At 37.4% G+C, this 14646-nt stretch overlaps 1 protein-coding gene across 2 annotated transcripts in view; it reads right to left on the minus strand.

Moving 5' to 3' along the window:
- The window catches only part of LOC136251321 (uncharacterized), a 46727-nt gene that overhangs the window by 14735 nt on the left and 17346 nt on the right, over window positions 1–14646 (minus strand). For both annotated transcript variants that reach the window (XM_066043757.1, XM_066043756.1), the window contains exons 3-10: window positions 11314–11808; window positions 10906–11127; window positions 10408–10773; window positions 9272–10285; window positions 6657–6760; window positions 6240–6604; window positions 5910–6194; window positions 5708–5849 (exon numbers count right to left, since the gene is read on the minus strand). In XM_066043757.1, the coding sequence (XP_065899829.1) occupies window positions 5708–5849; window positions 5910–6194; window positions 6240–6604; window positions 6657–6760; window positions 9272–10285; window positions 10408–10773; window positions 10906–11127; window positions 11314–11808 (2993 nt within the window). The remainder of the gene's footprint in view (window positions 1–5707; window positions 5850–5909; window positions 6195–6239; window positions 6605–6656; window positions 6761–9271; window positions 10286–10407; window positions 10774–10905; window positions 11128–11313; window positions 11809–14646) is intronic.

Here is a 14646-nt window from a genome sequence, read left to right on the forward strand (position 1 = left end):
TTGTATGAAGTGAACAGATCATCACGTAAATATACTGTCACGAGACCAATCAGTATTCGAAAATGGCGCGATGTGGGTGAGACTGAGAGTTTGCTCAGTATCTCGACAGGACGAGTGGGTAGTTGAAGAGGAGTGATTTCTACTCAACATCTCATCCAGATGGCCACCATGTAATGTATGGGTGTACAGCTTCTTGCCGTGGGATGAGCCATCTGGTTTGTCACTGCCAGCCCTTCGCCCAGTAAAAGAAGCCAAGAGAGACTAGCCAAAGAATGCTAATGATTATTTTATGAAGATTGAATTGTGATATAAGTGTGCTGGTTTAGAATCAAAGAAGGCACCTGCCTAAATGCCAACTGTCAGCACACGTGATACTGTACGTATAGAACCCACAATCATTTCTGTACGAAACGATACAAATGCTATGCTGTACTGTAAGGTAATTGGAGGTACTATACGTGTAGTTCTGTGCTTTAGTTAGGCTGAGAAACTAGGTAACTACTCGTGTCATGCATTTTCAATAACATCTGTAAAATGTACGTAGCTACATGTAGATGTGATCGTCCAAAGATTGCATGAGAGTAATGTAGTTCGAGCTGGTCAGCTAGTTGGTTCAACTCCAGATTATTGGTCCGGCTCAGGCCTGACCAACCGGACCGTCTCCTCCGGCCTTGATTCTGTAGGGAATTCAGCTACAAACAAGTCACCCTGTAGTCAGATCAGCTAGAAGAAGGTACCTAATAGAGAGTTCATCTACAAAGAAGCCATCATGTAGAGAGTTCAGCTCAAATAAATCACCCTGTAGAGAATTCAGCTACAAACAAATTGCCCTGTAGAGAGATCAGCTAGAAGAAGTTACCTTGTAGAGAGTTCAGTTACAAAGAAACAATCATACAAAGAGTTTAGCTGCAAACAAATCACCCAGTAGAAAGTTCCGCTATGAACAGATCCACTATAGAGAGTTCAGTTAGAAACAAGTCATCCTGTAGAGAGATCAGCTAGAAGTCACATTGTAGAGAGTTCAGTTACAAAGAAACAATCATGCAAAGAGTTTAGCTGCAAACAAATCACCCAGTAGAAAGTTCACGCTATGAACAGATCACACTGTAAAGAGTTCAGTTAGAAACAAGTCATCCTGTAGATAGATCAGCTAGAAGAAGTCACTTTGTAGAGAGTTCGGCTACAAAGAAACCACCATGTAAGAGAGTTCAGTTGCAAACAAACCACTCTGTACAGACTTCAGCTACGAACAGATCACCCTGTAGAGAGATCAGCTAGAAACAAGTCATCCTGTAGAGAGTTCAGCTAGAAGAAGTTACGTTGTAGAGAGTTCAGCTACAAGGAAACCACCATGTAAGAGAGTTCAGCTGCAAACAAATCACCTGTAGAGAGTTCAGCTAGGAACAAGTCACCCTGTACAGAGATCAGCTAGAAACAAGTCATCCTGTAGAGAGTTCAGCTAGAAGAAGTTACATTGTAGAGAGTTCAGCTACAAAGAAACTACCATGTAGAGAGTTCAGCTGCAAACAAATCGCCCTGTAGAGAATTCAGCTACAAACAAATCACCCTGTAGAAAGAAGAAGTTACCTTGTAGAGAGTTCAGCTACAAACAAATCACCCTGTAGAGAGTTCAGCTAGAAACAAGTCACCCTGTAGAGAGATCAGCTAGAAACAAGTCACCTGTAGAGAATTCAGCTAGAAGAAGTTACATTGTAGAGAGTTCAGCTAAAAAGAAACTACCATGTAGAGAGTTCAGCAGCAAACAAATCGCGCTGTAGAGAATTCAGCTACAAACAAATCACCCTGTAGAAAGATCAGCTAGAAGAAGTTACCTTGTAGAGAGTTCAGCTACAAACAAATCACCCTGTAGAGGGTTCAGCTACAAACAAGTCACCCTGTAGAGAGTTCAGCTAGAAGAAGTTACATTGTAGAGAGTTCAGCTACAAAAAAACTACCATGTAGAGAGTTCAGCAGCAAACAAATTGCCCTGTAGAGAATTCAGCTACAGACAAATCACCTTCTAGAAAGATCAGCTAGAAGAAGTTACCTTGTAGAGAGTTCAGCTACAAACAAATCACCCTGTAGAGAGTTCAGCTAGAAACAAGTCACCCTGTAGAGAGATCAGCTAGAAACAAGTCACCTGTAGAGAATTCAGCTAGAAGAAGTTACATTGTAGAGAGTTCAGCTAAAAAGAAACTACCATGTAGAGAGTTCAGCAGCAAACAAATCGCGCTGTAGAGAATTCAGCTACAAACAAATCACCCTGTAGAAAGATCAGCTAGAAGAAGTTACCTTGTAGAGAGTTCAGCTACAAACAAATCACCCTGTAGAGGGTTCAGCTACAAACAAGTCACCCTGTAGAGAGTTCAGCTAGAAGAAGTTACATTGTAGAGAGTTCAGCTACAAAAAAACTACCATGTAGAGAGTTCAGCAGCAAACAAATTGCCCTGTAGAGAATTCAGCTACAGACAAATCACCTTCTAGAAAGATCAGCTAGAAGAAGTTACCTTGTAGAGAGTTCAGCTACAAACAAATCACCCTGTAGAGAGTTCAGCTAGAAACAAGTCACCCTGTAGAGAGATCAGCTAGAAACAAGTCACCATGTAGAGAGTTCAGCTGGAAGAAGTTACATTGTAGAGAGTTCAGCTATAAAGAAACTACCATGTAGAGAGTTCAGCTACAAACAAATTGCCCTGTAGAGAATTCAGCTACAAACAAATCACCCTGTAGAGAGTTCAGCTAGAAACAAGTCACCCTGTAGAGAGTTCAGCTAGAAGAAGTTACATTGTAGAGAGTTCAGCTACAAAGAAACTACCATGTACAGAGTTCAGCTGCAAACAAATTGCCCTGTAGAGAGATCAGCTAGAAGAAGTTACATTGTAGAGAGTTCAGCTACAAAGAAACTACCATGTAGAGAGTTCAGCTGCAAACAAATTGCCCTGTAGAGAATTCAGCTACAAACAAATCACCCTGTAGAGAGTTCAGCTAGAAACAAGTCACCCTGTAGAGAGTTCAGCTAGAAGAAGTTACATTGTAGAGAGTTCAGCTACAAAGAAACTACCATGTACAGAGTTCAGCTGCAAACAAATTGCCCTGTAGAGAGATCAGCTAGAAGAAGTTACATTGTAGAGAGTTCAGCTACAAAGAAACTACCATGTAGAGAGTTCAGCTGCAAACAAATTGCCCTGTAGAGAATTCAGCTACAAACAAATCACCCTGTAGAGAGTTCAGCTAGAAACAAGTCACCATGTAGAGAGTTCAGCTAGAAGAAGTTACATTGTAGAGAGTTCAGCTACAAAGAAACTACCATGTACAGAGTTCAGCTGCAAACAAATTGCCCTGTAGAGAGATCAGCTAGAAGAAGTTACATTGTAGAGAGTTCAGCTACAAAGAAACTACCATGTACAGAGTTCAGCTGCAAACAAATTGCCCTGTAGAGAATTCAGCTACAAACAAATCACCCTGTAGAGAGTTCAGCTAGAAACAAGTCACCCTGTAGAGAGTTCAGCTAGAAGAAGTTACATTGTAGAGAGTTCAGCTACAAAGAAACTACCATGTACAGAGTTCAGCTGCAAACAAATTGCCCTGTAGAGAGATCAGCTAGAAGAAGTTACATTGTAGAGAGTTCAGCTACAAAGAAACTACCATGTAGAGAGTTCAGCTGCAAACAAATTGCCCTGTAGAGAATTCAGCTACAAACAAATCACCCTGTAGAAAGATCAGCTAGAAGAAGTTACCTTGTAAAGAATTCAGCTACAAACAAATCACCCTGTAGAGAGTTCAGCTAGAAACAAGTTACCCTGTAGAGAGATCAGCTAGAAACAAGTCACCCTGTAGAGAGTTCAGCTAGAAGAAGTTAAAATGTAGAGAGTTCAGCTACAAAGAAACTACCATGTAGAGAGTTCAGCTGCAAACAAATTGCCCTGTAGAGAATTCAGCTACAAACAAATCACCCTGTAGAAAGATCAGCTAGAAGAAGTTACCTTGTAGAGAATTCAGCTACAAACAAATCACCTTGTAGAGAGTTCAGCAAGAAACAAGTCATCCTGTAGAGAGATCAGCTAGAAACAAGCCACCCTTAGAGAGTTCAACTAGAAGAAGTTACATTGTAGAGAGTTCAGCAGTTTAGCTGCAAACAAATCACCCTGTAGAGAATTCAGCTACAAACAAATTACCCTGTAGAAAGATCAGCTAGAAGAAGTTACCTTGTAGAGAGTTCAGCTACAAACAAATCACCCTGTAGAGAGTTCAGCTACAAACAAGTCATCCGGTAGAGAGATCAGCTAGAAGGATCACCTTGCAGAGAGGTCAGCTACAAAGAAATCACCCTGCTTCATCTTTTCTTCTTCCTGTAGTATAGAAAAAATGACAGGTTAAAAATCCCTAAAGCTGGCCATAGGCCGGCTTTGGGGTATACAAATACAAAAAGAAGTGAAATCTAATCCAAAACAGCCAAGCTGTAAAAAAAGAGTGCGGCCCTGAGAAAAAGATGTGAAATCCAAGGTGGCGGCCAAGAAATGGCTGTGATGGTAGGTTAATGGTAAAAATTTTAATAACAACAATTCAGGTGAATTTGGTGCTGGTCTTGGCACAAAATTCACCTGAATTGTCGTTGTTAAAATTTTTACCATTAACCTACCATCACAGCCATTTCTTGGCCGCCACCTTGGATTTCACATCTTTTTCTCAGGGCCTCACTCTTTTTTTACAGCTTGGCTGTTTTGGATTAGATATTAAATCACAGTAAAACAATACGAAGTGTTATATCCCTACTGTGCATTTCTGTTACGGTATCTTGAGCACAGTAGGGATATACGTAACACTTCTTACTGTTTTACTGTGATTTAATATCATGGACTACTCCAACTTGTTTCAGTACTTTTTTATCGATGTGCTATGGTCCCTACTCTAGTTGAAAATTCCAAAATTTTTTGTATACTTATTAGAGTATCTCAATCACAAGTTTGGTTTTCGCTTTATATCTCTTTAGCTAATAATACTCTCAATCACAAAGGGTTTTATGCTATGATGGTCGACTTACCTGCAGTCCTGTTTTCAACATATTTCTATAAGTGGTTTACTCTGTAGGTATGACAAACAAACAAAATTTTTAGTTTGTTTATAACTTAGCAGTGTGTTAAGCAATCTTTAGCTTATGTAGTAGAAAGATACAAAGAACATAATATGAAGTTTGAAGGCTCGTAGCTTAAAGATAGCTGAGCTAAAATTTGAAATAAAATTATAAGGTGTCCCACTATGATGAAATTTTTCCTGCAAAAAATAGTATATTTTTGTGTTGTACTACAAACGAACTATGAATGCGTGAAAAGTATGTTTTCTTAGTTCCAGTTATGGCATGTCTTACTTGCTTTCCTTGGCTGCATGACACACTATCATGTGCCTTGATAACCAGTGTCTATGATACACAGAAGAAAATTATCCTGACTGCCTGGCAGACTCCTGTAAGAGTTAAGGATTGAGGCTGCCCAGGTCCAGTCATGGATTTTTTTTTCTATCTGTAACTTTTTAAACACACTTGGCATCTTTAACCAGGCTGTAGGACCAGGTGTTCTAAAGACTTTCAGCACTTGTGCTGTAAATAAAGCATTAATAAATAAATGAATAAATAAATAAATAAGTAAACAATGCTGTAAGCATCCCTCATCAGCATACATCACAAGTATATATAACTATGCATATCATATACCTTGCAAACATAATCATAAGATAGCAAAATATTTCTTGCAGCTAAATCTCTGTGTACAAAAACTTTTCGAGACAAGTATTCCAATCCTTCTGCAACTTGTCGGCAATAGCTCAGTAGTTCATGACCCATCTCAGGAACAGCACTAAATTAAAGATAAATACACCAAGATTATCTTTCTGCTTAGCTAGCTACTTTATGTTACTTTAATGGAAATTCTTGTAAATGATTCTGCAGGTCTCCCCTAGTCATATACTCCAGTACAATCATCATGTTCTCCTCTTCAGTCACTACTCCATGTAACTGTACTACATTGTTGTGTTGAAATTGACTCATAATGGCTGCCTCCCTCAGAAACTTCACCCTGTCTGACTCTGAAGATTTTGGAATGAGTGTCTTCACTGCTACTTGTATAGGATCAGCAGAACCATCAGTCCATGTGCCCAAATGGACTACTCCAAATTCACCAGATCCAATTGCATCAAACAATCTATGTGAGGTCTAATCCCTAAGTTATACATATAAATAGACCTACTTTATCTGATGTGGCCTAAGCTTGGAAATTTTTCTACCTTTAAACCAATTGTAAATTTCATCTTCCTCACAGCCTGGATCCTCATACAATAGCTCATCAGTACTAAAAACTGGTTGGCTAGTAGTTTTAGCATTTCCATCAGACATGTGACCTGAGTCATCAGTTATTAACGGTGATTGTTCTGTGTTGACAATATCTGGCAATGACTCATCTTTGTTGTTTGAACTACACAATGATGATGTTTTAGCAGCACTTTCCTGCAGTGTTGAATGATACCAAGATTTTAACTTTTTACAACGATCACTTGTGTTAGCTTCAGAGAGTGTAAACATTTCAACTGTCTCATAATCACCTCTACTGTGTGGCTATACAAAGTGTAGCAAATATTATCACATATACATCAAGTAGATAATATACCTGGTTTAGTGCAGTAGCTTGTGGTGATTCTGTGTCATACTTGATGGCAACTGCTCCTCTTAACAAAGACTCATCAAAGTAATAATCATTTTCATTTTCCATTTCTGTAATTGCACGCATGCCCAATTTTAAATTAATACTAAATAACATAATATCAAGAATTCATAATATTAAGAGAGGGAGAGTATCAAACACTCAATATACCCTGTACAAATGCACTGCCACAAGTTCACCTTTTGATGACATTAATATCTCTCCTAATGTGGAGAGGTATTGATTGGTGTTTAATACAACTTCAATGGTAAGAGAGAACTGTTGATAGGTGTTGAATATGGTGAAGTCTCTATTCTACAGAACAGAGTGAGGTGTTGATACTGTACTAGTGGCAGTAAGTTTGATTAATGCATTCCAGTTAGATACTCTCCCTTACTACTGTATGATGAACTTTTGATAATATAAATTGACATGGCAATGTTTAGTTGTGTACCAAGTCACATGGTGGTCAAGAAAGCTGGTAAGTAAAGTGCACAAAAAGAATATGAAAGGAAAGAAAAAATAATTAAGTTAAATTAAGTGTTACAAATGCTTTAAGAGCAGTTTTGCTCAAACTCAAATATGGCATGTGCTGAGGTATTGTAGTGTAAAGTTGTTCTAATTTGAGAAGGGAATACTTAGTACAATTACTTGAAAACTATGTTTTTGTTCTTCCTGTCACTATTGTGGTGATCATTACAGCTTTACAGTGTCCAGCACTAATGGTCTGACGCAGCTTGTACTGCACCCTTTGAATTACCTATCCTAATAAACAGAAATTGGAGACTTTGACAACTAAACCTAGCTAGTAGTAAGATGAAACAATTGTAGCTCAAAATGTTTATGAACTATTGGAGTAATCACTAGATGAACCCCTTAAGCTTATGATATACAGGGAGTACAAGACCTTAATCCACAGACAGTCTACAACCAAGTGCCCACATTCTGATATCTGTGAGATCTCCTCTGCATTTATCAGACTCAACAGCATGACTTTCTTCATTAAATAGAGTTTTGGCATTAAAGGCTTTTTAGTAGCTTCTTGCAGGTCCCTAGTGGGATAGTGATACTTAATATCCATGGAGCAGCAAGGAAAAATCCTGTAACAACTAGAGCTTCCACCAAAACAGTACTGTTTTAGTCACGGTGGTGGAAAGGATTGCCAAATGAAATGTTTTCATCTTCCAACTTCCCAGCCTTTAATTGTCTATGATTGCCTGTTGCTTTACAATTAGTACTTGTACTTTAATTTAGTTTTTTGTGTGCATGTCTTGTATACATGTGCTTATACACCAGAAGGGAAGAACGGCTATATATGCTGATTACCGTGAGATTAAATCAAAAATCAATTGAAATAATCAATCAATCAATCAAGGAGGTAATAGAACAGTTGTAACAGAATTAGGTGTAAAATTGTCCCTGGATTTGAATCAAGGACCTCCATACCCCAAACCAAACCTTAAAGCCTGAGCCATGCACTGTTTCCTGTTATAAACATCCCTTAATTTTTACCTTACATGCAAAAGTTTCGTTAAGATTCTCCTTATAACCAATGGAAAATTTCATGTGTGTTGTATTAGAAGTACAAAAATGTTCTCACCATTATAGTGCTACAAAATTCAACTAAGTAAATATAATAATGTTTTAAACAAATAAATGCAATATACAACCTTCATTTGGCCTATAAAGAAGAATTAAAGATGGTTAATAGCAGCCTCAAAACTGGTCATATATAGGGTCTTTTAAAATGCAATATAGATGTATCCAAAATACGTAGACAGAAAGAGTGTGGCATCCACAACCCATGCTAGAGTTTTAAAATTATGAAATCAAATGTGTGGCCTAGTAGAAATGGTGCAATGGTGTCAATGCCAATAATGCCATATAAAATGCTATGATTACTGGCATTATTATGATTGCAGCCATTTCTTGGATGCCAACTTTAATTTGCAACTTTAAAAACTTGTTTTGAAAGCTACACACTGTTTTTACACAGCTTGGGCTGTTTTCTGCTACAAATACGTAGCATATAGTTCTAACAGTAACAGTAAAAATACAATTGAAAGTAGTATAATGAATCACATGCTCATAAACAAAGTAGACTCTTAATGTAAGTCTTTATGTGCATTACATAGGAAAGTAAGCAAGAGGTAGAATGGCGCCCCTTTATCAACTAACTGTGCTCATCTATTACAATATCAACTATACACTACCAGGGCCATAGAATTGAGAGCAAAAGATATACACACGTATATACACACTTAATCATTTCTAGTTTGAACTGAGAAGTAGCCACATATTAAACACAATGAACAAAATCAAATACTCTTACAATGTGCAAAGTAAACTAAAACCTTATAGTCAGGATACTAATAGTTATAGTCAGGATACTAATAGTTATAGTCAGGATACTAATAGTAAGACAGAGATGGCTTTGACATACCTAATTCTAGTATAAGTAAACCCAAATATATTAAACAATAAGTTATCAATGTTCCCTTGCCCTAGCTAGCTTTGTGTTTACTTTTCTTGTATCTAATGCATAAACTCTCAAGGTATCTGTTAGTTATGTAATAACATACCTGTCTCTGTATTGCTCAGAAGATTAGTGGAATATGATGATTTTCTTCTTCTATACACCACAACTACACACACTATCACTACAATTAGTATCAGTAATAACATGAGGACACCTCCTACTACTGCTCCCACTACAGTACCAGTATTGACTGAACCATCACTACCAGCTGGTGTTGTATCAGTTGTTGTAAATGATAATATATTGCTAGTAGGACTAGGAGATAACATTGGAGTGGTTCCTGATACTGTAGGTGTTACTAGAGTTTGGCTACTTTGTTGTGTTGTAGACAATATTAATGTAGTAACAGTTGATTTAGTGACCATAGTAGAAGATGGTAATGATATTGATGACAACAATTTAACCATTGATGGTCCTGTTGTTGCAGTTTGTTGTACTGAAGAATAAACTGGTTTAGTAATTACAGTAGAAAATGATGACAGTTGTACTGTTGACAACAATGTCATTGATGAGAATGATGATGATACCAGAACAGAACTTGATGGAAATGGCTTACGTGATGTTAATGGAAACATAGTCATGGATGGCATTGATGATGATGACAAAGCTGTTAATGGTGACAAAAATGATATTTGTGGTGACAAAAATGTAGTGAGTGATGGTGAATGTATTAAAGATGACAGCACCATTGATGATGATGCTACCAATGATGATGATACCAGAACAGAACTTGATGGAAATGGCTTACGTGATGAAAACACTGACATGGATGACATTGATAATGATGACAAAGCTGTTGTTAATGGTGAGAACAATGACATTTGTGGTAACAAAACTGTAGTGAGTGATGGTGAATGTATTAAAGATGACAGCACCATTGATGATGATGTTACCAACAATGATGATGACAATGTCAATAATGGTGGATGAATTGTACTTATGATAATACTAGTAGTAACAGTTGTCATTTTCATTGTGGAAGTGATGATTGTAGAGATGACACTGCTACTAGTGTTCCTATTACTAATGGTAGTAGTTGAAACAGAAACAATACTGCCTACATAAACAGGTACAATACATATTTGTGGTTACACATATAGAGGGAATTACAAATACTTTATTTTGGTAGCCACCAATAGATATTGGATATATGCACTAGCCACAGATAATGTTACTTACTTATAATAGCTACTGATGATGATGTTACCAAGGATGATGATGATGATGATGATGATGATGATGATGATGATGATGATGATGATGATGATGATGATGATGATGGTGATGGTGATGGTGATGATGATGATGATGATGATGATGATGATGATGATGATGATGATGATGATGATGATGATGATGATGATGAAGATGATGGTAGATGAGTGATACTTGATATAATAGTAGTAGTACTAGGTCTACTGGTAATAACACTTGTTGTCATTTTATTTTTCATTGTGGAAGTGATGATTGTAGAGGTGACACTGTTACCAGTGTTCCTATTACTAATGGTAGTAGTTGAAACAGTTGAAGTAGAAACAATACTGCCTACATAAACAGGTACAATACATATTTATGGCTACATGTGCACATAAAATAATGTGAGGGAAATAAAAATTACAAATCCTGTCCTCCAATATGTACTGGATATATGCACAGGCCACAGAAAATGTTGCTTACTTATGATATTTACTGATGATGATGTTACCAAGGATGATGTTGATGTCAATGATGGTAGATGAGTGATACTTGATATAATAGTAGTACTAGGTCTACTACTGGTAATAATAACACTTGTAGTCATTTTCATTGTGGAAGTGATGATTGTAGAGGTGACACTGTTACTAGTGTTCCTATTACTAATGGTAGTAGTTGAAACAGTTGAAATAGAAACAATACTACCTACATAAACAAGTACAATTGGCTACAAGTGCAGATAAATGTGAGGGGAGTAAAAATATTACTGCTATTGCATCCAAACAAGAAATTACAAAACCGTGGTAACAAACTATTTGTTAAAATGACAAAATTGTTTTTACAGTGATAGAGCCACCAATAGGTACATAAGCTACAGATAATGTTACTCACTTATAATAGCTACAATGGCCACTTGAAAATGTGTTTGGTTTACTCCACTTCCAGTTGGATCAATAATACTGTGATTACCTGCCACACTGTATGTAAGTTTATTGTCATCTGTAGTCATGTTAGATGATAATATTAGTGAGTTGGTGGTAGTGTACAAGCCAATAACATCATTTATATGAACACTAAATTGTTCATCAGCAGGGAGATCGTATGGGGCACAGATGATACTCAAACCACTTGATCCAGCTTGTGGCTTATTCACAGTACTAACATGTACAAGTGTATAATTATTATTCACATTCCACACACTAGGATAAAATGTCACTGATGGAACATTCACAATCTGATAACAAAACCGCCACCCAACCACAACTCCATCACATGGAATCCTGTAGGATGGTATAATATAAGTAGTGGATTGGTCCACTATTGATCCTTCTTGAAAACTCAGTGATCCTGTATCCCTGCATGTTTGAGCACTAACAAGTACTGCACCTGTTAGATGAAACACACCTCATTAATTGATTTTAGCTAACACACAACCTGTTGACAGCTGGTGAGCTATGTTTGAATAGCTAAAATCTCATTATGATAACCAAAACTACTACACAATATATTGATACAACCTGAAAGAACAAACATAATGTAAAGCCTGTCCCAGTTGTGCACACTTTTTGAGCAGACCAACTTCTTTGACATTACAAAATATACTGAGCAATGTACATAAAATTACAGTTATTTTTATAGCACTACATTATGTCATTGTTTAATTAATATGCAGTCTGGTGAGCTCTAGAACATTCTTCTCATCTTCCTCCCCTTTTTCTGACAGTTCTTCACTTTCTCAGTTTAGTTTTACTATGTCCTAGCCACACTTGCATCAGTTGGAATACTTTCTTTACATCTGGAAACCTTCTTTAGGGAGACACATCTTGCTTCACTGCACGGTTCAGTCACTAGTTTAACTTTGACAGTGGTATCAGTTACTTCACACACTCAATATGGTCCATGGTAGGATCTATCTAGCTTGAACTTGGGTTGCTCATTGATTAATACAGTATTACCAACCTGAATTGTTACCGGACAAGTAGACTTATCACACTGTTTTTTTTTCTGAGATAATTGTGCCTGCTGAATATTTTTCCTAGCAATTTCACAAATAAACTTTACCGTAAGCAAGGAAATTTTGACGTCATAAAAATTTGACGAATTTGATGAATCGGTTTAATTCGTCAAATTTAAATTTGTCAAATGTTTATAAGTGCCCTTAAAAGTACAGGTTTTGCCTACAATTTCTTGATTTTCGTCAACATTTTATTCGTCAAATCTGCTGAAGTCTGAATTCGTCAAATTTTCTTACGTCTAAATTTCCTTGCGTACGGTTATTCACTTAAAGAGAACTGTGCCATAGTCTGAGTAAATAACAGGAGTCATTGGACGAGGGGAACTGAAATCCAATGCTGATGGTAGCTTAGCATCTCTACCATATATGCAGTAGGAAAAAAGACGTTTTTCCTGTGGAGGAATGCACCATTGTTCGATAAGCAAGTAACTTGTCCCAGTCCCGCCCTTTGTTAGTTACTACCTTCGCTAGCATAGCTTTCAGCGTGCGACTGAAACGTTTGATTAAGCCATCATACTGTGGATGCCCTGGGGTGGTGGGGAGCTGTTTGATATCCAGAATAAAAGCTGTATCTTGCAAAACATCTGCAAGGAATCCTGGAGCACGATTATGAATCAAACTGGTAGGCATATGCCATGTCTGTAGACTAAATCTGCTAGGCATTTAGCAACAGTTGCTGCAATCCGATCTGCCATTGCATATACCTCTGGCCAGTTTGTTAAGTAGTCTTGAAAGACTAAAGCATAGCGATTCTTATCAATACTCTCATCCATTTCTTTAAAGTCCATGCCAACAATGGCAAAAGATTCACCAACTGGGATGCTATGCAATGCAGGGTTCTGTCTTCTCTCTTGCCTTGCACTGTTGCACAGGTAAGACATGACTCACACTTCTTAAAACTGAAGAACTCATACTGGGCCAATAAAAATACAATTTCAATTTCTGTAGGGTTTTCTTTACTGAAAAGTGTCCAGCAAACAACTCATCATGGTGTTCTGCTACTACTTGATCTCTGATCATCTCATCATCTACAACAAAGTACCCTTTCTTTGCTACACTTAAAATTCTTTGTGCCACCTTCCGGTCTTCTGGTAACTTCCTTTTTGTAAAGAATCAATGATATCAACTATCTCCTGATCCTTTGACTGCTGGTCATGAATTTGCTGAATTAACTGCTCTTCAGAACTAAATGAAACTATCAGTACTCTACCATCAAGTTACTCTTCATTCAGCATAGGTGCCCATGAAAGTGCATTGGCAGCTTCATTTAACTTCCCTGGTTTATGTTCAAGCATGAGGTCTGGCAGGAACTGAACAATTTTCAGGTACCATCTCAACAATAATCCCTTTGATTGACCTTCAGATAATCGGATACAAGGGCTTGGTGGTCTGTATAAACTGTTGTCTTATGTCCAAGTAAATATACTTCAAAGTGATTCAAAGCAAAAACAATTGCTGCCATCTCTAACTTTGTAGGAGGATACTTCTTGTTGGTAGTCCTACTAGCAAAAGCTACTGGATGTCACTCATTGTCATCACCAACTTGTTCTAATACAGCTCCAAAGCCATTCTCACAAGCATCAACCCATAGAAAAAGCTACTTGTCAAGATCTGTTGATATTAGAACTGGTGCAGATATCAGTACTTGCTTTATATTCTGGAAGGCTTCCTCACACTGCTCATTCCATTCAAACGGTACAGGTTGATCAGATTGTTTGTCTTTCTTTGTTAAAGCTGTTAGCTATTAAAGGTTCACTGATCATTCCCATATTTCTGACATGCCTTCGGTAGAAATTGGCTAACCCTAGAAATTGTTTGACCTCCTTTACCATGGCTGGTCTAGAAAAAAGTTTGATGGCATCAATATTCTTCCCTGTAGGACATACTCCTTTTGATGACAATACAAAGCCTAGGTACTCAACCTTGCCCTCAGCAATAGCACACTTTGATGGCTTTACTCTGAGTCCTGTTTGCTGAAGCCTCTGCAATACTTTCTTCAAATGAGTGATGTGTTCAGAAAAAGTTTTAGAAGCAATGAGAATATCATTTAAACAAAATCCACCCAGCAAATAATTTATCCATTAATGTTTGAAATGTTGCTGGTGCGTTTGTAAGGCCAAATGGCATTCTACAGCATTGAAATAAGCCACAATGACAAACGAATGCTGTCTTTGCCTTAGACTTATCTTCCGTTTTGACCTGGTGGTACC

The sequence above is a fragment of the Dysidea avara genome, chromosome 3, assembly GCF_963678975.1.
Source record: "Dysidea avara chromosome 3, odDysAvar1.4, whole genome shotgun sequence".
In the NCBI taxonomy this organism is placed as follows: domain Eukaryota; kingdom Metazoa; phylum Porifera; class Demospongiae; order Dictyoceratida; family Dysideidae; genus Dysidea; species Dysidea avara.